Source organism: Gymnoscopelus microlampas (genome assembly GCF_963454915.1).
Source record: "Gymnoscopelus microlampas genome assembly, chromosome: 16".
Lineage (NCBI taxonomy): Eukaryota > Metazoa > Chordata > Actinopteri > Myctophiformes > Myctophidae > Gymnoscopelus > Gymnoscopelus microlampas.
The window spans coordinates 51,255,886-51,281,493 of NC_139953.1; the positions used below are offsets into that span (position 1 = coordinate 51,255,886).

The 25,608-nt window shown below is 40.7% G+C and overlaps 1 protein-coding gene across 8 annotated transcripts in view; it reads left to right on the forward strand.

Annotated features, from left to right (window-relative positions):
* LOC311063419 (uncharacterized protein) overlaps positions 1-25,608 on the forward strand; it is a 45,353-nt gene that overhangs the window by 18,192 nt on the left and 1,553 nt on the right. For 4 of the 8 annotated variants that reach the window (XM_084082858.1, XM_084082859.1, XM_084082864.1 and 1 more), the window contains 19 exons: positions 218-2,245; positions 3,517-3,672; positions 5,260-5,376; positions 6,845-6,889; positions 7,675-7,722; positions 7,820-7,888; positions 8,081-8,104; positions 8,901-8,948; positions 10,991-11,044; positions 11,676-11,711; positions 11,830-11,874; positions 12,557-12,610; positions 15,803-15,850; positions 17,832-18,095; positions 23,380-23,439; positions 23,760-23,861; positions 24,108-24,143; positions 24,773-24,820; positions 25,490-25,534. In XM_084082858.1, coding sequence (XP_083938984.1) covers positions 218-2,245; positions 3,517-3,672; positions 5,260-5,376; positions 6,845-6,889; positions 7,675-7,722; positions 7,820-7,888; positions 8,081-8,104; positions 8,901-8,948; positions 10,991-11,044; positions 11,676-11,711; positions 11,830-11,874; positions 12,557-12,610; positions 15,803-15,850; positions 17,832-18,095; positions 23,380-23,439; positions 23,760-23,861; positions 24,108-24,143; positions 24,773-24,820; positions 25,490-25,534 — 3,327 coding nt within the window. The remainder of the gene's footprint in view (positions 1-217; positions 2,246-3,516; positions 3,673-5,259; positions 5,377-6,844; positions 6,890-7,674; positions 7,723-7,819; positions 7,889-8,080; positions 8,105-8,900; positions 8,949-10,990; positions 11,045-11,675; positions 11,712-11,829; positions 11,875-12,556; positions 12,611-15,802; positions 15,851-17,831; positions 18,096-23,379; positions 23,440-23,759; positions 23,862-24,107; positions 24,144-24,772; positions 24,821-25,489; positions 25,535-25,608) is intronic. The other 4 variants (XM_084082865.1, XM_084082861.1, XM_084082860.1 and 1 more) reach the window with 4 other exon arrangements.

The window sequence follows — 25,608 nt, forward strand, 5'->3', positions numbered from 1 at the left end:
ATATGTGTATATATATATATACATACATACATATATACGTATATGTATATGTATATGTATATGTATATGTATATGTATATGTATATGTATATATATATATATATATATATATATATATATATATATATATATATATATATATATATATATATATATATATATATATATATATATATATATATATATATATGACATAATAATGTGTTTGATGTTAAAGTTATAGAGATGCAAACCAAGAAGAAAGTTCCTGCTATTGAAATAGTAGATGAGGAGGTGGAGGGAGAGGAAGAGGAGGTGGAGGAAGAGGAGGAGGAGGAGGAGGGAGAGGAAGAGGAGGAGGAAGAAGAAGAGGAGGATGAAGAAGAGGAGGAGGAGGAGACAGCAGAGGAGGAAGAGGAGGAGGAGGAATATGAAGATGCGGAGATAGAGGAGGATGAAGAAGAAGAATATGAAGAGGAGGAAGAAGAGGTGGTAGAAGAAGAGGAGGAAGAGGGAAGCGAGGAACCTCATGAGGAAGAGGAGGAGAAGGAAGAAGAAGAGGAGGAGAAGGCAGAGGCAGAAGCGGAGGAGGAAGAACAGGAGGGAAAAGAGGCACCTCGTGAGGAAGAGGCTGGAGAGGACATAAAGGATGAAGAGGAGAGAGAAGAGGAAGCAGCCATGGAGGAGGCAGAAGACCAAGATGGTGATGAAGATGAAGATGGAGAGACCACTGCTGCTGCTGAGGAAGAGGATGAGCCTCTGTCGACCAACGAGGAAGAAGGAGACCATGTGACTCCTGTGTCATCTGACACCGAGGGCGACGCCCCCGTCTCTGAGGAAGACAAGGATGAAGAAGACTCTGTCACAAAGGTTGACCCAGAGGATGAAGAAGACTCTGTCACAAAGGTTGACCCAGAGGATGAAGAAGACTCTGTCACAAAGGTTGACCCAGAGGATGAAGAAGACTCTGTCACAAAGGTTGACCCAGAGGATGAAGAAGACTCTGTCACAAAGGTTGACCCAGAGGATGAAGAAGACTCTGTCACAAAGGTTGACCCAGAGGATGAAGACTTACTTGATGAAGATGATGTTGAAACCACCGACGAAGAGGCTGGAACTGAAGATGATGATGATGATGATGATGATGATGATGATGATGATGAAGACACCAGTGACAGCGCGGTCGTTGATGACAGTGATTCTACTCCTCTGTCCAGTGTGGACGATGACAGCGACGATGACATCATCCATGACAGTGACGATGACATCATCCATGACAGTGACGATGACATCATCCATGACAGTGACGATGACATCATTGATGACAGCGACGATGACATCACAGACGCCAGCACTGATGACATCACAGAGGCCACGGCTGATGACATCACAGAGGCCACGGCTGATGACATCACAGAGGCCAGGGCTGATGACATCACAGAGGCCAGGGCTGATGACATCACAGAGGCCACGGCTGATGACATCACAGAGGCCACGGCTGATGACATCACAGAGGACAGGGCTGATGGCCTGGATGTGGACCTTCCTCCTGTCCATCTCACTGATGAGGAAGATGAAGATGACCTTCCTCCTGTCCATCTCACTGATGAGGAAGATGAAGATGAGGAGGTCAAGGTCGCTGAAGACGTTGTGACCATGAAGGAGGAGGATGATGATGATGATGATGATGATGAGGAGGATGATGGTGTCCTCATTGACATGCCTCTTCTCTCTGATGTTCTACATGAGGAAGATGAAGATGACACTGATGTTCTGGGCGAATCCGAGGAAGAAGACGCCACCGCTGCTTCCTCTGACAACTTTGCAGACGATGAAGATGACGAAGATGATTCTACCAGAGACGATACTAACCTCGACCTCGACAAACCGGTCGGAATGGATCACCTCGATCTCAAAGACCAAACTGATGAAGATCTTTTTAAAGATCAAACTGATGAAGATCTTTTTAAAGATCAAACTGATGAAGATCTCTTTAAAGATCAAACTGATGAAGATCTTTTTGCGTATACATTTGATGACCTCACTATGGAGGACCTTAAAGAAACAATACTGGAAGGTTTGCCTCGGTTTGACAGTGAGGACAGCGGAGTCCTGGCTGATGATGATGACGATGATGAAGATGATGATAGCAGCTCATTGGATGAGGAGTTAGAAGTCTCAGCAGAGACTGTTTCCACGACAACCACTGATGAGGATGATGATGATGAAGATAAAATTGATGACTTGGATGATCTCTTGTTATCAGGTATTGTTGAGCATTTTGTATAATTTTATTAAAATATCATTATTTAATATCATTATATTACATATCATAGGTCTCATAATGGGTGGGGTTAGGGGTAGGTCTCATAATGGGTGGGGTTAGGGTTCCTGTCTGTGTGTTTATATCATCATCTATAGACCTGTATAGATGATATATAGATGTATAGATGATGTATGTATAGATCATAGACATGTATAGATGATATATAGATGTATAGATGATGTACATTACATCCTATAATACATTTCTAAACCCAAAACCCCCCCAAAAAACCTGCCACTGTGTGGGACTAAACACAAAAACAACATATCAATGTCACTAACAAGACACGCCACAACGTGCAGAATTACTACGCGCAGTCTGTAGGCCACTTCGTACTGCTCAGCACACATCTGCCCCCTCGCAGCATAATTAATTGCGGCCAACACAAACTCACAACATTACAGTCGGCCATGTTGTTCCTTAGCGTCATCGCCGACCACCGCCCAACGAGACCCAAGTGAGGTCAGACAACACACTCCATATTTGGGCATAGCTCCATTGGGAACATCTCCTATTATGGCTTTATATATTATAGAGACCAACAAACACAAAGCACCGCGCAGCGGATAGGGGGGAGGGGCGCGCAGCGCCCCGACCCTCTAGTTACATTACATTACAGTCATTTAGCAGACGCTTTTATCCAAAGCGACTTACAATAAGTGTATTCAACATAGGTAGGGAACGAAAACTACTAATCACCAGAGGTCTTAAGTGCATTTCCTGCAAAAAACAAGCAACCAAGAGTATACCTAGCGCTAAGGTAAAAGTGCAATATATCAGCTACCTACTTTCTTAAACAGATGAGACAAAATAGCAAAATCAAATGAGCACGAGCTCAGACAAATACGTGTATCGACTAAACAAGATCCAATAAACCAATACAAAACTAAAACAAGATGTATGTATAGATCATAGACATGTATAGATGATATATAGATGTATAGATCATAGACATGTATAGATGATATATAGATGTATAGATCATAGACATGTATAGATGATATATAGATGTATAGATCATGTATGTATAGATCATAGACATGTATAGATGATATATAGATGTATAGATCATAGACATGTATAGATGATATATAGATGTATAGATGATGTATGTATAGATCATAGACATGTATAGATGATATATAGATGTATAGACCATATATGTATAGATCATAGACATGTATAGATGATCATCTACTGTGTGTTTTTAGCCATCTTTGCAGCTGAATTGATGAAGGAAGACGAGCCAAAGACTGATGCTGACACACAAGAGGAAGATGAAGATGAAGATGATGATGATGATGATGATGATGTTGGAGAGGCAGATCGTGACAAAACAGAAGACCATGAAGCAGAAGATATATCTGGTAAATATCAATAACACAAGCTTCTTGTTTGTTACGTTATTGTCTCCGCCAGGCCGAAAGGCGAGGCGAGAGAGTATGTTTTACCCGATGTCCGTCCGTCCGTCTGTGTGTCCTGTCCGTCCGCGAGCAGCTAATCATCTGATCAAGACGAATCTGTCCTATATTTCATATTCCATCCTGATTGGCTAAGGTTGGCTTCCAAAGTTTGCAGGATTGGTCCGTTTTGAAGAAAATGTCTCAAATCATGAACACAGCGTGCGATTTCCGTGAAAATTTGCACACACATTCCCACTAGGCCGAGGAAGAAATGGCTCCCTTTTCACATTGCCCTGTTATAGCGCCACCAGGAGGCCACAATAACCTATCTGACTTGGCGGAGACCTGTGCTCCGAGGAGCACTTTTTCTTTGTCATGTTGTGTTACCAGTGCAGTGTATTATTAATTTCTACAATAAGCAGCCTTGGGAACCATGTGGGCCATAGGGGAGGAGCCTATCTCCTGTTTCTATAGCGTAGGGGAGGAGCCTATCTCCTGTTTCTATAGCGTAGGGGAGGAGCCTATCTCCTGTTTCTATAGCGTAGAGGAGAAGCCTGTCTCCTGTTTCTATAGCGTAGGGGAGGAGCCTATCTCCTGTTTCTATAGCGTAGAGGAGGAGCCTATCTCCTGTTTCTATAGTGTAGAGGAGAAGCCTATCTCCTGTTTCTATAGTGTAGAGGAGGAGTCTATCTCCTGTTTCTATAGTGTAGAGGAGGAGTCTATCTCCTGTTTCTATAGTGTAGAGGAGGAGTCTATCTCCTGTTTCTATAGCGTAGAGGAGAAGTCTATCTCCTGTTTCTATAGCGTAGAGGAGGAGTCTATCTCCTGTTTCTATAGCGTAGAGGAGGAGTCTATCTCCTGTTTCTATAGCGTAGAGGAGGAGTCTATCTCCTGTTTCTATAGCGTAGAGGAGGAGTCTATCTCCTGTTTCTATAGCGTAGAGGAGGAGTCTATCTCCTGTTTCTATAGTGTAGAGGAGAAGTCTATCTCCTGTTTCTATAGTGTAGAGGAGGAGTCTATCTCCTGTTTCTATAGTGTAGAGGAGAAGTCTATCTCCTGTTTCTATAGTGTAGAAGAGGAGTCTATCTCCTGTTTCTATAGCGTAGAGGAGAAGTCTATCTCCTGTTTCTATAGCGTAGAGGAGGAGTCTATCTCCTGTTTCTATAGTGTAGAGGAGGAGTCTATCTCCTGTTTCTCCTAATCAGGAAACCAAAGAGGAGGAGTATGGTGTCTGTTCCTCCTCCTCCATACTTCATGTTCCTTCATGTTCCTTCATGTTCCTTCATGTTCCTTCATGTTCCTTCATGTACCTTCATGTTCCTTCATGTACCTTCATGTTCCTTCATGTTCCTTCATGTACCTTCATGTTCCTTCATGTTCCTTCATGTTCCTTCATGTACCTTCATGTTCCTTCATGTTCCTTCATGTTCCTTCATGTTCCTTCATGTTCCTTCATGTACCTTCATGTTCCTTCATGTACCTTCATGTACTTTCATGTTGTTCCTTCATGTTCCTGCATGTACCTTCATGATAAATGGTCTTCAACTGCAGGTCAGCCAGGTGCTCCTATGGAGGAGGAGGAGTCTGCTCCTCCTCAGGAAACCAAAGAGGAGGAGCTTCCTGGTGAGGATAAAGATGAAGATGAGGAGGGAGAGATGCTTCCTCCAGGTCAGTGTTTATGAGGTCAAAGGTCAATGTGTGTGACCTTGACAGGGGTTGTCAGGGTCAAAGGTCAATGGCCCTCATTTATTAATGGAGTGTGAAAAAGTGTATTGTTTGCCTTGAATCTGGCCGTAAGCCAACGTCCAAGTGATGTTTATCACAGGATCCTATACAGCCAATCCTAGCGTACATTTGTTTGGAGCTTTGATAAATCTGACGGCTGAAACCGAGTGTCATTTAAATAACACACACACGCACACGCACACGCACACGCGCACACGCGCACACACGCACACACACACACACACACACACACACACACACACACACACACACACACACACACACACACACACACACACACAGACACACGCACACACGCACGCACACATACGCACTTACCTACTTGCAAACCCAACTGTGTCTTTCATGTATTCCGTAACGGTACAATCTTTGTCAAGTAGGCTAGTAGCCTACATGAATGACAGATTATGACATCTCATCGGCATCAATGGAATACATTTGTATATTAAATTATTTAACCCATACCGAGCGAGCAGAACTAAAATAAAGCAGTCACTCCGTGAGACTCGGGCGGGCTGCAGTCCCGTGCTGCCACATTAATGAGAGATAGCTTGGAGAGGCAAAGGTTTGGAGTGTCGGGTTTAAATCCTGAACCCAGGTTCCATAGGACACGCCGGCCCCGACTCCCAAAAATGCTCTCGCATAAGCGCTCATGAATTTTGAAAATAGCAGATCTACAAGCTCACAACGCGTCGCGATGCAATCTTATCTGAATGAATGTTAAAGCAGTTTGTTTAAATTAGTTTATAAAATGTTATATTTTCACAGGGATTATTTATTAGTGTGTTAGATTATACATTTTGGAGTGTATACATGCGTTCAGATGCCTGTCAGACGGTCAGACAATGCTGCTCCGCACGTCTACAATGGAACAAACGGGTTCAGACAAATTCTACAACTGCCTCAGACCTGTCGTGAGATCTGAGGGTATTGTATGCTGAAGGCAACGTCAGGACAGACAGACAGACAGACAGACAGACAGACAGACAGACAGACAGGCAGGCAGGCAGGCAGACAGACAGGCAGACAGACAGGCAGGCAGGCAGGCAGACAGACAGACAGACACACAGACAGGCAGGCAGGCAGGCAGACAGGCAGACAGACAGACAGACAGGCAGACAGACAGGCAGGCAGGCAGACAGACACACAGACAGGCAGGCAGGCAGACAGACAGGCAGACAGACAGACAGACAGACAGACAGACAGGCAGGCAGCCAGGCAGGCAGGCAGGCAGGCAGGCAGGCAGGCAGGCAGGCAGGCAGGCAGGCAGGCAGGCAGGCAGACAGACAGACAGACAGACAGACAGACAGACAGACAGACAGACAGACATAGATATAGATAATTGTTGTTGTTATGGCTGTCATGGTAACATGGTGTTGTGTGGTTTCAGTGTGCACATGTCCCTCCATGGCCCCCGAGACTGTGGAAACTAAAGGTTTGTTATACATTTATAAATGAATAAAATAAAGGTTTGTTATACACTTATAAATGAATAAAAGAAAGGTTTGTTATACACTTATAAATGAATAAAATAAAGGTTTGTCATAATATAAAATGCTCTCTTATGAACTCTTTGAATCATTTCAAAGCTCTGCTGCTGTTTGCTGAGTGTAAACGTTATTAATAATAATAATACATTATTATAATTGAGTGTAAATGTAATTCAGTAATTTATTAATGTATTCATGAATTAATTAGTTTAATTCATGCTGAGCGTAAACGTTGTCTAATTCTAACAGATCTAATTCTAACAGATCTAATTCTAACAGATCTAATTCCAACAGATCTAATTCTAACAGATCTAATTCCAACATATCTAATTCCAACAGATCTAATTCTAACAGATCTAATTCCAACAGATCTAATTCTAACAGATCTAATTCTAACAGATCTAATTCCAACAGATCTAATTCCAACAGATCTAATTCCAACAGATCTAATTCCAACAGATCTAGTTCCAACAGATCTAATTCTAACAGATCTAATTCTAACAGATCTAATTCCAATAGATCTAATTCCAACAGATCTAATTCCAACAGTTCTAATTCCAACAGATCTAATTCTAACAGATCTAATTCCAACAGATCTAATTCCAACAGATCTAATTCTAACAGATCTAATTCTAACAGATCTAATTCCAACAGATCTAATTCCAACAGATCTAATTCTAACAGATCTAACAGATATTCTGCAGTGACTCATGTTTTTCTGTGTTTTCAGTGGCAGAAGAACCTAAAAAAGCCCCGGCTGACAAACCCAAAAGAAAAGGTAAAACATATGATGAAGTTTTGCATGTGTTTATATATTATAATTATAATTATGGTTGTTATAGTTATGTAATAATGACATTTTGCTTGGTATCCAGTTCTTCCCAGACTTGCTGAGCTACAGGACAATCAGAGAGTCAACAAGAGACTTCCTGCCATTCACAGAGGTAAATCAGTTTGTTTGCCATCAAATCAATACAGTTATTGATCATTAACCATACAATCAATACAGTTATTGATCATTAACCATACGATCAATACAGTTATTGATTAATGTAACATAAAATCAATACAGTTATTGAATATGAGAAGGTTTGATTGATTTGATCCATTTGACTCTTTTTCTTCCTCTTTCAAAGTGAGAGCCAAGCTTGCTAAAAAAGGTAACTCCCTCTCTTATTGACATAAACATCACATTTATAATACTTTTATGATAGAATAATAACTCCCTCTCTTATTGACATAAACATCACATTTATAATACTTTTATGATAGAACAATAACTCCCTCTCTTATTGACATAAACATCACATTTTAATACTTTATGATAGAATAATAACTCCCTCTCTTATTGACATAAACATCACATTTATAATACTTTTATGATAGAATAATAACTCCCTCTCTTATTGACATAAACATCACATTTATAATACTTTTATGATAGAATAATAACTCCCTCTCTTATTGACATAAACATCACATTTATAATACTTTTATGATAGAATAATAACTCCCTCTCTTATTGACATAAACATCACATTTATAATACTTTTATGATAGAATAATAACTCCCTCTCTTATTGACATAAACATCACATTTATAATACTTTTATGATAGAATAATAACTCCCTCTCTTATTGACATAAACATCACATTTATAATACTTTTATGATAGAATAATAACTCCCTCTCTTATTGACATAAACATCACATTTTAATACTTTTATGATAGAATAATAACTCCCTCTCTTATTGACATAAACATCACATTTATAATACTTTTATGATAGAATAATAACTCCCTCTCTTATTGACATAAACATCACATTTATAATACTTTTATGATAGAATAATAACTCCCTCTCTTATTGACATAAACATCACATTTATAATACTTTTTATAATAATATCCAGAAAAGGGTCATTATTTCCTTCTCTATGAACTTCTCACACAGAAGCAGCAACGCCAAAGCAAACGGAGACACTAGAATCTGGAAAAGAGGGTATAGTACCTGTTATGTTATAATAATCATTAATGAATAATAATTCATCAAGTCATTATTAATTGATTATTATTATTGTCTCCGCCAGGCCGAAAGGCATGGTGAGAGAGTATGTTTTACCGTCCGTCCGTCCGTCCGTGTGTGTGTGTGTGTGTGTGTGTGTGTGTGTGTGTGTCCGTCCTTCTGTCTGTGACCAGCTAATCTCCGCCACCGTTGGCCCGGTCGCTGTGAACACACACACTCCCTGGATGCCACAGCAGAACCTCTGCCCAACATTTTTCAGATCAGCCTGTCATAGCGCCACCATGAGGCCAACTTTTGCAAAACAATTTTTTTTGCTATTACTCCTACAGATTTTGTCCAAAAAACACGCAAATCGGTACACAGTATCTCTATAGCCATGTGATCAACACGGATCTGTCAGATTTTCCATATTCCATCATGACTGGCTAAAATTGGCTTCCAAAGTTTGCAGGATTGGTTCATTTTGAACAAAATGCCTCAAATCATGAACGCAGCATGCCGTGAAATTTTCCACAGAGATTCCCACTTGGCCCAGGAAGAAATGCCACATGAAAACGTTCACATCAGCCTCATGGTGGCGCTATAACAAGCCGATTCACGTTTTTAGCTATAACTGCACCGATCTGTGTGAAACTTTGCATGCACACTCCCTAGAGGCCAAGGAAAAACCTTTGCCCTGCATTTTTCACATATGCCTTTTAGAGCGCCACCAGGAGGCTGAGTTTTGTAAAACACATTTTTTGCGCTTACTCCTTCAGATTCTGTCCAAAGATCACGCAAATCGGTACACAGTACCTCTATAGTCATGTGATCAAGACAGATGTGTCCGATATTTCATATTCCATCCTACTTGGCTAACAATTGGCTTCCAAAGTTTGCAGGATGGGTCCCTTTTGAACAACATTCCTCAAATCATGAACGCAGTGTGCGATTTCCGTGAAATTTTGCACGCACATTCCCACTAGGCCGAGGAAGAAATGCCACCCTTTTCACATTGGCCTGTTATAGCGCCACCAGCAGGTCTAATTTTGCAAACCACATTTTGGAACAAAATGCCTCACATCATGAATGCAGTGTCCCATTGTCGTGCAAGGCCTAAGAAGAAATTTCACCCTTTTCACATTGGCCTATTACAGCGCCACCAGGAGGCCACAATAATCTACCTGACCTGGCGGAGAGTTGTGCTCCGAGGAGCACTTTTTCTAGTTGTTATTGTTATAACAATAATAATAGTCCGTGTGTGTGTGTGTGTGTGTGTGTGTGTGTGTGTGTGTGTGTGTGTGTGTGTGTGTGTGTGTGTGTGTGTGTGTGTGTGTGTGTGTGTGTCCGTGTGTGTGTCCTGTCCGTGTGTTACCAGCTAATCTCTGGCACAGTTGGCCCGGTCGCTGCGAAACTGTGCACACAAACTCCCTGGATGCCAATTCAGAACCTCTGCCTCAATTTTTTCACATGGGCCTGTTATAGTGCCACCAGGAGGCCGATTTGTGCGAAACCCATTTTTTTTTACATTACTCCTACATATTTTATCCAAACGTCATGCAAATCGGTACAAAGTATCTCTATAGTCATGTGATCAACACGGATCTGTCCGATTTCCCATATTCCATCCTCATTGGCTAAGGTTTGCTTTCTAAAATTTGCAGGATTGGTCCGTTTTGAACAAAATGCCTCAAATCATGAACGCAGCTTGCGATTTCCGTGAAATTTCACAAACACATTCCCAATAGGCCAAGGAAGAAATGCCACCCTTTTTCACATTGGCCTGTTATAGCGCCACCAGCAGGTCTAATATAGCAAAACACATTTTTGGAACAAAATGCCTCAAATCATGAATGCAGTGTCCGATTGCGGTGAACGACCTAAGAATACATGGCACCCTTTTCACATTGGCCTATTATAGCGCCACCAGGAGGCCACAATAACGTACCTGACCTGGCGGAGACCTGTGCTCCGAGCAGCACTTTTTCTAGTTATGTATTTTAGCTCATTATTTTCAACCTACATGTGTTTTTCTCTAGTCTTTTTCAATGTAAAAGCCAAGAAAGAAGTGAAGGCCAAGGCCTCTACGAAAGGTAAGCTTTCATTCACCAATAAAACATTTATGGTCCGTTGAATTCTGATCCAGACCTTACACAACTGACCTCCTGGGTTTGATTCCCGGGACGCTGTGGGCACTTGGGGCGTGTCCTTTCCTCCCCGTCATCAGTGCCCATACCCTAGGTGGGAAAGGGCCTTTCTGTGTGGAGTTTGCATGTTCTCCCCATGTAGTTAATACCCTCACATGTCTCCTAGGGTAGTTAATACCCTCACATGTCTCCTAGGGTAGTTAATACCCGCACAAAAACATGTAGTAATCCTGGTCTCTATACTGCCTCCCTAGTGCCCTATAAGTCTATGCTGACACATAGTGTATAACTGGTGAAAATACATAAAGAGAGAAACAGTACATACATATAAATACATAGTACATACATACATATAAATACATAGTACATACATACATATAAATACATAGTACATACATAAATACATATAAATACATAGTACATACATACATATAAATACATAGTACATACATACATATAAATACATAGTACATACATACATACATATAAATACATAGTACATACATAAATACAGTACATAAAGAGAGAAAGAGAATAAACCTAAAAGTCTTTTTCTTTCTGTTTTTACATGAAAAAGCCAAGAAAGAACCGAAGGCCAAGGCCTCTACAAAAGGTAAGCCCATCTTTTCAATTATAACATGTTATAACATTAAAACATAATAATATTATAACATGTTTTATTATTATAACATGTTATAATAATATAACATAAACTGATTATTCGTTTACAGAAGCAGCAGCAAAGCAAACAGACGTCCCACAGCCTGGACAAGAAGGTACAACCTTTGATTGTTGTCAGTTACACTAGTGTGTGCGTGCGTGTGTGCGTGTGTGCGTGTGAGCGTGTGAGCGTGTGTGCGCGTGCGTGCGTGCGTGCGTATGTGCGCGCGTGCGTGCCATCACCATTCTGGGTTTGGAACATTCTGCATGAATAGCCGATTTATACAAGCTCATAACGCATGGCCATGTGATGCGTTGTGAACTTGTAGATCGGCAGTTTTTGTCCAGGATATTTGATGTGGAGCTAAAACAGGAAGGGCCTATTAGAGAGCCCAGGGGGACTTCATTAATTATTTAATATTATGGGATGTGTTTTTATGAATGAATGAATTGCTTAAAGGTGAAAGTGATTTACTTTCGTTAAAATAAGCGTTAAATAGCTCTATATTCTGATAGTACTCATTGATATAGAATGTTTGTTCAGTAAAAGGAGACTCCAGCTCTTTGATAAACAGAAAATGCATTTTCAGTGCTCTCTCCTGATTGGCTTAAACTTTGTCACCTACCTGAAAATGTACTATATTGTGTTTACTAAAGAGCTGGAGAGACCATGTGACCCAACAAACGCTCTGTAGCAATGATTACTATCACAATACAGTACTTTAACCTTTTTAACAAAAAATTTAATAAAAACCAAAAAATATCAAATACATTATAATTATATTATGTGTTCGACAGTTAGCCCATGCCGACCAGCACCAGTCTACTGCCCATCCCCCCCTGGCTGGTATGGTAAGTACTACAATATTTGCATATTTATTATTAATTAATAACCCTGGCTGGTATGGTAAGTACTACAATATTTACATATTTATTATCAATTAAAAACGCTGGCTGGTTTGGTAGGCTAAGTACAACAATATGTTGTTGTATTGTGTTGTACTGCTTTACATGTTGTTGTGTAATTTAACATATTACTGAAACTAGGCTTGATGATAGTGTACCATCAAAGACGCCGAGATAGAAATAGAAAACTACACAGTTATCAGAAAGGATAGAGATCACAGTGGAGGTGAAGTTTGTATGTATGTCAGAGCAGATATCAGCTTCAATGTTCCGTCTGATATGGACAACAAGGACATTGAGTCTGTTTGGCTTGACTATAAACCTCCCCAAACAAAACCCTTCTTGGTTGGGGTTCTGTACTGACCTCCCTCCCAATCCACTTTCTACGACCTGTCGGATGACGTATCAGCTGACCTAGGAAGTTCGGAGGAAATCCTGTTCGGTGATTACAACACTAACATTCTGGTGAAAAAAAACACCAATCTATGTCCTTCCGAAATGATTGTAGCCTTCATAACCTGGTTCAGCTGATCACTCAATATACAAGGGTGTGCCCTGTCTCGCAAACTCAACCATGGCTAAATGCAGAAATGAGCAGCTGTTTGAAAAATCCAAAGAAATGCGGAACGAGGTAACCGGCATGATTAAGTCTGCCAAGAAGAACTACTTCAATGAGAAGATTGAGGAAAACAAGAAAAAGCCCCCAAAACTATGGAAGTTCCTTAAGGAATTGGGCTGCAACAACAGGCTCAAAACAAAAATTACGAACCTCAACATCAAGTTAAATGGCTCGCTCATTTCTGAAAAAAAACTGGACGTGGCAAACTGTCTAAATGGTTTCTTCACAACCATAGCTTCCACACTGGTGGAAGCTATGGTTGTGTGGAAGCACATGGTTGTGTGGAAGCACACTCAGGCCTGTATGGTGAACAGCACAAAAACGCCTTCTACAGTTTTAAGATCTCCCCTGTTACAGCTGAGGACGTGCTGTTAAAGCTTCGAGCCCTACAGCCAACCCAGGCCACAGGCCATGCCGTTGCTATTGCCCCCGTAGTGGCACACATAGCAAACCTGTCCATTAGACAGGGCCACATCCCGCAGGAACTTAAACTTGCAAGAGTAGTTCCTCTGTATAAAAAGGGCAGCAAGTTAGACCCTGGGAACTACCACCCCGTTTCCATCCTTTGTTCCATCTCAAAGGTTATAGAGAGAATCTATGAACAGATAAACACACATCTGTTAAATCACAAGTTCCTGTTCAAATTGCAATCGTGCTTCAGAAGGTCCCATTCCACTGATACATGTCTATTGTACTTGACAGATTACATCAGACACGAGGTGGACGTATAGGCAAGTACTGTGGCATGGTTATGCTGGACCTTCAGAAAGCGTTCGACACTGTGAATCCTTCCATACTGTTGAACAAGCTGAGGGCAATCGGTTTTGACGGCTCGTCTGTTAACTGGGTGAGATTTTACCCTGAGGGAAGGGAACAGGTGGTTGAGGTGAATGGTACCCTGTCCACTTCCCTCCCAGTAGAGTGTGGGGTCCCACAAGGGAGCATCCTAGGGCCTCTACTGTTTTTGATTTATGTTAGCAACAGGAACTCGGCATGTAAATGCAATCTGTTCTTTTTCGTGGACGACGACTCAGCTCTCGTGGTCTCAGACAAGGACAAGGTTGAAAGGTTGAAAGAGTTCTCAGCACAGAGCTTAGCAGCATCTGTCTTTGGCTCTCAGACAACACATTGTCATTGCACCTCGGAAATCTAAATCCATTCTGTTTGGATCAATTATCAACCTCAACAAGTCCCCAGGTTTCATGGTTAGAGTCGGTGACAATGTCGTCACAAGTAAGGAAGAGGTCACTTACTTAGGTTATATATTGGATAACAAACTCATGGGTGAAAATATGGCGTTGAAGGTGATCTCGAAGGGCAACCAAAGAACAAGATTCTTGGGCAGGATATCTCCCTATGTCAACAGCAGTGCATTGAGGACCTTGGCCGGTGCTCTCATTCAGTGTCACTTTGACTATGCATGTACCTCGTGGTACAGGGGTATCTCCAAGTCACTAAAGAAAAAGCTGCAGAACCTCCCAAAACAAACCTGTGAGGCTTCTCCTAAAATGTAACCCCAGGCCTCACCTTACCTCCGTCCACTTCAGTATCCTGGGATGGCTAAGAGTGAAGGAGAGAGTATCTCACCTCTGTGTCCAGTCTTCAAGATCCCAGATGCTTCTGTTCCCAAATACTTGCTTGATTACCTGCCCAGAGTGAGCGATGCTCACAGGTACTCAACCAGGGGAAGTTTGGTTCCCCCTATAGTTTCGGGACGCTTAAGGGGAAAATGTGTTTTATCACGCAGCCACTACTCCGTGGAACGCCCTCCCTTCATCCCTAAAATTGCTAAATTCTCTTGCAAGATTTTAAAATGACCTCAAATCATGGCTCCATCTTAACACTAACTGGTCTTAGTTAGACCCCTACCCCGGATAGCCCCCTCTGCTTTGGATTCTTTTCTCAGGGCACCTTCTTGTCCTTTATATATTGCTGTATACATCATGATCATAAGGATCATAAGGATCACCTTCTTGTCCTTTAGGTATTGCTGTATAAGAATCTAATCTTTGTTTCATGGTTGTTTGTGCAGTGTGTTTGTCTGTTGTTATATGTCTCGAGGTGGACCACAATGGAAACAAGTTACAGCTTTTTTGTTATAGTCTACGTTGGCGTTTTCTTCATGAATGACACTGACTTTTTTTTGAACTGCCAATAAAGTATCCTATCTATCTATCTATCTATGGTTTACATATCACATGTATTCATGGTTTACATATCACATGTATTCATGGTTTACATATCACATGTATTCATGGTTTACATATCACATGTATTCATGGTTTACATATCACATGTATTCATGGTTTACATATCACATGTATACATGGTTTACATATCACATGTATACATGGTTTACATATCACATGTATACATGGTTTACATATCACATGTATACATGGGGACTCTAACAGACCTCCAGGCCACTAAGAGGCCGGTCCGCTACTCTCAGGGTAATTGAGCCAGACAAACCTTTTTCAACATTCATGAATTATTTGTCTAAATGTTTTATCTTCCAGTTCATCACGTCGTCACAGATAATCCTTATCCTCCTCCTACTATGACAGGTATGTATAATAATAAAATAAAAATAAATTAATAATTTAATAATATAATAATATAATAATAATAATAATAGGATAATCCTTATCCTCCTCCTACTATGACAGGTCGAAATGTTTGTTTGTTTGATTGATTGATTGAAAACTTTATTAGTCAAAAATGTAAACGGTAGGATGTACAGTAAAACACTTGGGCTGAAGTCCTGGGGGCTTGTTTCCATTGTGGTCCTATGTATACAATTCATCAACAGAGCATAGAATATTAACACATTAATACATGTTTCACCTTTTAATCATCCTGTCGGGTTTATTTCTCAACAACGACCGGCGCGCCGTCAATTATCTGTTGCTTAAAGGGATACTAGGGAGTTCAGAGGTAAATAAGCACCAGCAGTACTTTTCCCCGACCACCAGGGGGTGACGTAGGAGGGACCTCCATAGAGAGGTTCTTTTGAAGGCATGGTGCCCGAAAACAGGTTGCTTTATTGGGATACAATATGCGGAAATTCCCGCCCTGCTGGTTCTCTGAATTTTTATTTTTAAATAGGCTCTTTCATGATAAATTGACCACATATATGAAGTTAAACAACTAAATTCTATCCACACGCTATCTTAAAATTAAATTCTGTGCCTCAAAAACGAAGTTTGAGAGCGTTTTAAAACCGAAAGTAAACGTTCATACGGACACGGACGCGCACGGACGCGCACATGCGTGCGTTAATTTACGTACCGGACATAAACATAGAACACATAAACATTAGGGAAAATACGGATTTCAGAAGGAGGACTGTGTTTAAATGCATATAAACACCCCAGCATCATTATATAGTGGCTGATAGAGGGGAAAAAATGCAAAATATATATATATATATATATATTTTAAATTTAGGCTTAATGTTCCCTACAATACCTTTAATGTACGGTGTGCTCCAGAGAAGCAGTTAGACAGGTATGAGGGTATTTATCCTCTGAGTATCATAAGATCCAATCCCATTGATATTAGCTTAACCCTGTCTTCTACCCTGAGTCATCCCAGACTAAACTTAACCCTGTCTTCTATCCTGAGTCATCCCAGACTAAACTTAACCCTGTCTTCTACCCTGAGTCATCCCAGACTAAACTTAACCCTGTCTTCTACCCTGAGTCATCCCAGACTAAACTTAACCCTGTCTTCTACCCTGAGTCATCCCAGACTAAACTTAACCCTGTCTTCTACCCTGAGTCATCCCAGACTAAACTTAACCCTGTCTTCTACCCTGAGTCATCCCAGACTAAACTTAACCCTGTCTTCTATCCTGAGTCATCCCAGACTAAACTAAAGGTGGAACAGTCTAAAGGTGGAAATGAAAAACACAATAATATTATCTTAGTTCTGTCAAAATGAGAGCATAAACTTTGGGTGATTCATTTTGAACATGGAATGAATACATGAAAGAATTGTAATCTATTTCCATCAACTTCTCATGTCAGGTCCCTTCCTTCTAGCAGGTGAGCTTATTTGTGACAGAGAGGATCTGTCACAAATACACTTCTGTCATCTGTCTATAAATACACGGAACGTGTGTGTGTGTGCGTGTGTGTGTGTGTCTCACACACACACACACGCACGCCTTCAGCCTTTTTTTTTTTTTTCCCTCACAACGGCAGGGGGTGCTGCAGCACCCTCAGAACCCCACTTCCCGTGTCCCTGTGTGTGTGTGTGTGTGTGTGTGTGTGTGTGTGTGTGTGTGTGTGTGTGTGTGTGTGTGTGTGTGTGTGTGTGTGTGTGTGTGTGTGTGTGTGTGTGTGTGTGTGTGTGTGTGTGTGTGTGTGTGTGCGTGTGTGTGTGTGTGTGTTTAATTCCCATATATAGAGATCTCTGTATCTGTCTGTGGTCCATCCGTCTGTCTGTCCATGGCCCTTTTATGCCCATATATGGAGATCCATAAATATGACAAAGTCGATGCTATCTGGCTGATGACTCAACTAATCCCAGGTGTTTTTTCAGCTCCATCTGCCCCTGTTCTGACGGTCCATCCATCGGCCCCTCCCATGCAGAGCTTCTACCCACAACAATACCCACAGTATCAGCCTCCAGTTCAGCCACTGCAGCAGCCTGAGGCTCCACAACCTGAGGCTCCACAGCCTGAGGCACCACAACCTGAGGCTGCAGCACCACAGCCTGAGGCTGCAGCACCACAGCCTGAGGCTGCAGCTCCACAACCTGAGGCTGCACCTCTTCCACAGCCTGAAGCACAGTCTGTAGAAAAAGGTATTTAACTTTACAACTCTACTAATAAATATGACAGGTACATGGGTGTCTTGTAGCTATCTTGTAGACCAGGTTGAAGTAGTTTGACATGTACATTGGTATCTTTGTGGTGCAGTGTATCTTGTAGACCAGGTTGAAGTAGTCTGACAGGTACATGGGTGTCTTTGTGGTGCAGTGTATCTTGTAGACCAGGTTGAAGTAGTCTGACAGGTACATGGGTGTCTTTGTGGTGTAGTGTATCTTGTAGACCAGGTTGAAGTAGTCTGACAGGTACATGGGTGTCTTTGTGGTGTAGTGTATCTTGTAGACCAGGTTGAAGTAGTCTGACATGTACATGGGTGTCTTTGTGGTGTAGTGTATCTTGTAGACCAGGTTGAAGTAGTCTGACAGGTACATTGGTATCTGTGTACGGTGTAGTGTATCTTGTAGACCAGAACCATTGCAAGTTGCTGTACTCTGTCCACTCCCTGAGCCACCCACTCTAGCAAAGTGAGCAGGGGTTAGATTAGTTATAGGTGTAAGGCAAAGCAGTAGCCAGACCAGTTTGTTTTGGGATATCTGGAGCCATGTTTTTAAAGCCTTTGTGATGCTATGGTACCATGAGGTGCATACGTAGTCTAAGTGACATTGGATGAGTGCTCCTACTAGAGTCCTCAGTGTATTCATACTGACCAATGAGGAGATACTGCTCAAAAATATTGTTCTTTGGTTGACTTTTTTGTTGCCATTTTTTTTACTGGAAAGATTTGCCCCTTAATGCAACCCAGGAAATGTCCTCTTTTCTTGTGGAACCGTCGGCCTTGCAGAGGTTTATTTTGGACCCAAAGAGAATGCATTCACTTTTTACCCAGGTGTAATGACAGTTTGTTATCAGCGAGCCAGGTGCAGATTTTACAGAGTTCAGAGCTAAGGGACTTTTCAACCTGCAATTTGTCCTTTTTTTTGCAAACAGGGACAAATTGCAGTCACAAGCTGATATCATGTTGTTTACATACATTAGGAACAGTAAAGGTCCTAGTATGCTACCTAGTATGCCACAGCTCACTGGGAGGGGGGGGGGATAGGGTTCTGTTCACCTCCACCACCTGTTCTCTCCCCTCCAGATAGGATTGCATCCAGTTCACAGATGTGCTATCAAAACCCATTGCTTTCAGCTTATCAATCAATATAGAGTGGTTTAGGGTGTCAAATGCCTTTTGGAGGTCCAGCATGACCATGCCGCAGTATTTGCCCACGTCCAACTCATGTTTGATGTGGTCATTCAAATAGAGAAGGCATGTGTCAGTGGAATGAGATGTTCTGAAGCCAGAGGGGTTACTCTCGCTATCTTGAAATCTTGCAAGACGTGCGAGAGGTTTATTATGTGGCCAATGATTGGAGCAATGGAGGCGGTTAGTAGAATGAGACAGCTTGTCTAGCAGGTGTTGCGGTGCTTCAGGATGGGGTGAAAAAAAACATTTATTTTGTTAAAAGGTTTAAAGCACTATACTCTGATAGTAATCCTTGCTATAGAGTGCATTTTCAGTTAGGTGTCCGAATTTCAGCCAATCCAGGAGAGAGTACCCATGTATCAGCTTAAATTTCAAAGTGTTCCAGTTCCAATTTTGTCTGCTTATTTCTTTGTGTCATCACTTCCAATTTCACTTGTTTAATCTGTATCCTGTATGAGTTCTCTCATATCCTGACCTGAAAATGCATTTTCTGTTCTCTAAAGCAGTGGTTCTCAAACTTTTTCATGTCAAGGACCCCCAAATTGACACTTATTAGCCCGCGGACCCCCATTTCAAAAGATATGCCAGGGACCCCTATAAGAGAAGATTTTTTATGGCTCTAGCAGTGATTCTCAACCATTTTAATTTCAAGGACCCCCAGTTTGACATACATTAGGGCTACAGACCCCCATTTAATGGCATTTCTATCACCTGGACCGCAATTTATAATGTAAAATCTATGTCAATTTAACTCTGAGAGTGTACAAATGGAACCAAATGGACCCTAACGGGTCCATTTGGTTCCATTTGTACACTCTCAGAGTTACAGACCCATAAGGGTCTATTTGGTGCCTAATCTATCATTTAGCTGGGGACCCCCTGGAACTCCCTCAAGACCCCACTTTGAGAACCAATGCTCTAAAGAACTGGAGAGACATGGAGACTCATGTTACTGAATACTCTTGGTTCTCTGTGGAACATAAGGCTGTGGTTATCTGGTCCTATCCTGTGCCTCGCCCCATGTTAGGTTATCTGGTCCTATCCTGTGCCTCGCCCCATGTTAGGTTTGCCATCTTCAGTTCTGAGATCACAGTTCTCCACCAGGTTGTTTTTGGCCTCCCTTGATTCCTCTTTCCAGGTGGGGTCCATCTCAAGGCTGCTTTAGGAATGCAGTCTTGATCCATTTGGAGGACAAGTCCGAGCCATCTGAGCCGGCCGTGTTTATTTTCCAGATAGAACAGAGGATCTAACATCATTTAAAACTAGTTGAGTTGGAGGGACTGGGCTGAACAGTCCCCCCCCCCCCTGTTCTTGTACATATAGTTTTTTTCCCCCTTTTGAATTTTTTGTTGTACATAGTGTTATCTTTTTCTGTTTTTTACGGGGCCAGAGCTCAGCTCTGGACCTGTTTTGTTATTGGCAGTATTCTGTCACTTCTTCTTCCGCCACTTTTCGCAGTTCTGGCTGAACCGTGCTGTCGCTTTATACGAAACTCGGCCATATGGTAGATGGTCATGAAAAACGATCAAAAAATAATTCTCACAATCTTTCGTCCAAAGGTGGCGCTATAGCACTCAATTGAAAATGCCAACTTTGAACAGGTACAACTCATGCCCTGTTTGACCTACAGCCATGAAACTTGGATACACATATGCGTCTCCTCATGCTGAACAACTTTCACCCTCTGACTTTTGACCTCTGACCTTTAGATCTCCCACCATTTTGAATTATATGAAAAACAGTCATTGGCTCCTAACTTCTGCATTTTTTCACTTATGGAAAATCCGCTCCCTATTTTATGTCGGCATAGGTCCAAAGTTCATGTGTAAAAGGTTTCGTGCAAATTGCTCAAAAATCCCAGGATTCCATAGATTTTAACTATTGCAGTTTTATGAAAATTATTCATCTGCGCCTAAAACATACATGCAGACTCACATTTCTTTGAAACTTTGCAGAAATGTACAGGGTCATTCCAAATATCACTGAAACCAATCTTACTTCAATTGGCCAAAGGGGGGCGCTATAGCAATTTTTTGAAAATGCAAACTTTAAACAGGCATAAGTCATGCCTCGTTTGGCCGAAAGTCGTGAAACTTGCTTACACTTGTGCATTGACTCATGAGGAACACATGTATCGCTTTGACCAGTAAGCTCCGCCCTTAGATTTTCCGCAATTTTGAGCAGTTTGAAAAATACTTCTTTTTGGCAGTTCTGGCTCTTGGCATACGCTTTTTACGAAACTCGGCCATATGGTAGATGCTCATGAAAAACTATCAAGAAATAATTCTCACACTCATTCGTCAAAGGGTGGCGCTATAGCACGCAATTGAAAGTGCCAACTTTGAACAGGTACAACTCATGCCCTGTTTGATCTACAACCATGAAACTTCAATATACACATGCGTCTCTTCATGCCCGACAACTTTTGTGGTCTGACTTTTGACCTCTGACCTTTAGATCGCCCACCATTTTGAATTATATGAAAAACAGCCATTGGCTCCTAACTTCTGCATTTTTTCACTTATGGAAAATCCGCCGCTTTCGTTTTGTTGGCAAAGGTCCTAAGTTCATGTGTAAAATGTTTCGTGCAGATTACTCAAAAATCCCAGGAGGAAATAGATTTTAACTATTGCAGTTTTATGAAAATTATTCATCTGCCCCTAACACATACATGCAAGACTCACATTTCTTTGAAACGTTGCAGTAATGTAGAGTCATTCCAAATATCACTGAAACCAATCTCACTCCGATTAGCCAAAGGGGGGCGCTATAGCAATTTTTTGAAAATGCAAACTTTAAACAGGCAAAAGTCATGCCTCGTTTGGCCGAAAGTCGTGAAACTTGCTTACACTTGTGCCTTGACTCATGAGGAATACATCTATCGCTTTGACCAGTAAGCTCCGCCCTTAGATTGTCCGCAATTTTGAGCAGTTCGAAAAACACTTAAACCCAGGATTTTTCAGCTATTTTCGTGAAACTGTATCACATTTACTTGTCTGTTGGTCCAATGGCGTCTCCCTTAAATGAATGCCTCACAATCTCAAGGTCGCCAGTTCAAGCCTCACTTGATGCAGACTTAATTTAAGTTGAATTGCACACAACATCACTGTATCAATGAATACATGTGCAAATGGTAAAGATAACCTGAAATGCTTATTTGAGAGTACGTTTTTTCAATGTATGACATACTTCATTCTGAAAATAGCTGATACAATCTCACAACTTTTCATGTTTTGTGAGCTTGTAGATCGGCTACTTTCACTAGTTTTGGTTCTGAGGAGATGTACAATTTCTTCATTGGTAAATGGTTTGTGAACGAGTGATCTTAGTGTTAGTGAAACAGGGGCTTGGTTCATGAAAGAAGGCAAGAGTTTATGATCTTCAACAGACAATATCAGCCTGGACAAAGCTATAGCACTATAGGTAGTGTTGCAGCCTATTAGTCTGAAGGTTGAGAGTTCGAATCCTGTTAATGGCAATAGGTTGAGATGTCCAGCCAAACCATTCTGTTTCCATCTCTCTCTCTCTCATCAATCTATTGTTTCCATGTCACTCTCTCTCTTCAATCTATTCCGTTTCCATCTCTCTCTCTCTCTCTCTCTCTCTCTCTCTCTCTCTCTCTCTCTCTCTCTCTCTCTCTCTCTCTCTCTCTCTCTCTCTCCAGTTTCTCTCTCTCTCTCTCTCTCTCTCTCTCTCTCTCTCTCTCTCTCTCTCTCTCTCTATTCACTGGCCCCGTATTATCGCTGCTTGCAGCTATATTTTTTGTATTGATATTCGAACTGTGGTGCCCCATATGTCTATGAATTGAATACCAAAGCCCTCATTGGAAACAAGACCGCAAGGACTTTCATGAACGGACCTGTTAGACAATTAATTCTAAATGTAACTGTGCTGTTTTACATTTTTTACCTAATAAAATATTCAATATTCAATCAATCAACAGAGGATCTAGTTGAGTTAACAGAGGATCTAGTTGAGTTAACAGAGGATTTAGTTGTGTTGACTGGGCTGAACAGAGGATCTAACATCATCTAAAATCCAAAGACCAAGAGTTTTTATTTTATGTTTTTTAGGTGCAACCAAGCTGGCTGGAGTCAAAACCAAAAGTAAAACTTCTGCCGTAGCAAAGAAAGGTAACATAATACAATACAGTATGATCATGAATCTGTTACAACACACTGATACTCTGTATCTTAATCTGTACACCCCCCCCCCCATATCACCTTATCTGTAAACCTGTGATGTGAAAATAAAGATGATTCTGATTCTGAATCAAAGCCAACTCCGCAGTCAGCTCATCTGAACTCTAATGAAACTTCTGCTTCTTCTTCTTCTGCTTCTTCTTCTTCTTCTTCTTCTTCTTCTTCTTCGTCTTCTTCTTCTTCTTCTTCTTCTTCTTCTTCTTCTTCTTCTTCTTCTTCTTCTTCTTCTTCTTCTTCTTCTTCTTCTGCAGAAGTAGAGTCTGGTCCAGTCAGAGTGAAAGCATCAACAGTGAAGAAAGGAAACGTAACAGAGGTTTCCTCACCCAAGTATTCCAGATCTACTGCTGTTACAGGTTCTTTATTTAAATAAACATTATATAATACATGTAGATCTGCTGTTACAGGTTCTTTATTTATATAAACATTATATAATGCATGTAGATCTGCTGTTACAGGTTCTTTATTTAAATAAATATTATATAATACATGTAGATCTGCTGTTACAGGTTCTTTATTTAAATAAACATTATATAATACATGTAGATCTGCTGTTACATGTTCTTTATTTAAATAAACATTATATGTTTTTCTCTTTTCAGACAAGAAGAAGTCAAGAAGTCCCGTGGAAAAGGCTGGTAAGTGTCTGCTATTCCTGTTCATGAGACACGCATGTTAGTTTAATTATTATATTCATATCAAATACATGTTAGTTTAATGTTTAATTATTATATTCATATCAAATACATGTTAGTTTAATGTTTAATTATTATATTCATATCAAATACATGTTAGTTTAATGTTTAATTATTATATTCATGTCAAATACATGTTAGTTTAATGTTTAATTATTATATTCATGTTAAATACATGTTAGTTTAATGTTTAATTATTATATTCATGTTAAATACATGTTAGTTTAATGTTTAATTATTATATTCATGTTAAATACATGTTAGTATAATGTTTAATTATTATATTCATGTTAAATACATGTTACTTTAATGTTTAATTATTATATTCATGTTAAATACATGTTACTTTAATGTTTAATTATTATATTCATGTCATATACATGTTAGTTTAAAGTATCATATTATTGTTAATGATATATTGATATAATGATATATTATAGCTACAGTATCATATTATTTATTCATTCATGTCATTTTAAAGTATCATATTATTGTTAATGATATTGATATAATGATATATATTATTATATCTACAGTATGATATTATTAATAGTCTTTCTCTCTTCTCAAAGTTAAAAGTGAGAAAACCACTGAGAAGAAATCAGCCAAGAAAACCAAAGGTACCGTATGACAGACAGACAGACAGACAGACAGACAGACAGACAGACAGACAGACAGACAGACAGACAGACAGACAGAGAGTGATGAGACCATTCTGGTTACAGACAGACAGACAGACAGACAGACAGACAGACAGACAGACAGACAGACAGACAGACAGACAGACCTGTGAGGCGCACCGTTACTCCGATCCGCACCAATCGTGGCACCAACACTGGTCAGGGGTCTGCCATCACAAGAGCCACACCAGGGACCACCTGTGGCATGCAGGGGCCCGGCCAGGGGCCCCTGGGTGCCACATGCACGCCATTGCTCTGTGTGTTCCTATTGGCTTGGATTTAATAACTCCAGTTACCCGCATGCTAAACGCCCCAAACTTGGTAGGTGCTCTCAGACGGCCAATAGGAACAGCCTGTAATTGCTGAAATCCCGCCCCCTCTGTGTAAGGACAGGCTGTAATTGTTTAAGCCCTGTCCCCTCTGTGTTCCTATTGGCTGGGCTTTAAAGCCATAACTCCAGTACATGCTAAAAGGCCCAAACGTGATAGGTGCTCTTAAACGGCCAATAGGGACAAGCTGTGTGTGTATATATATATATATATATATATATATATATATATATATATATATACATTCAGAAGTCACACTTATTGTTTCAACTGTTTCCAGCAGAGTCCAGCGTTGAAAACAACACAACAGACAAAAAGAAAACAAGTAAGAATACTTAGTTTTATATAGTGCCATTCATTGAGTTAATTAAATGATTAGTTTTGTAATGAATCACATGA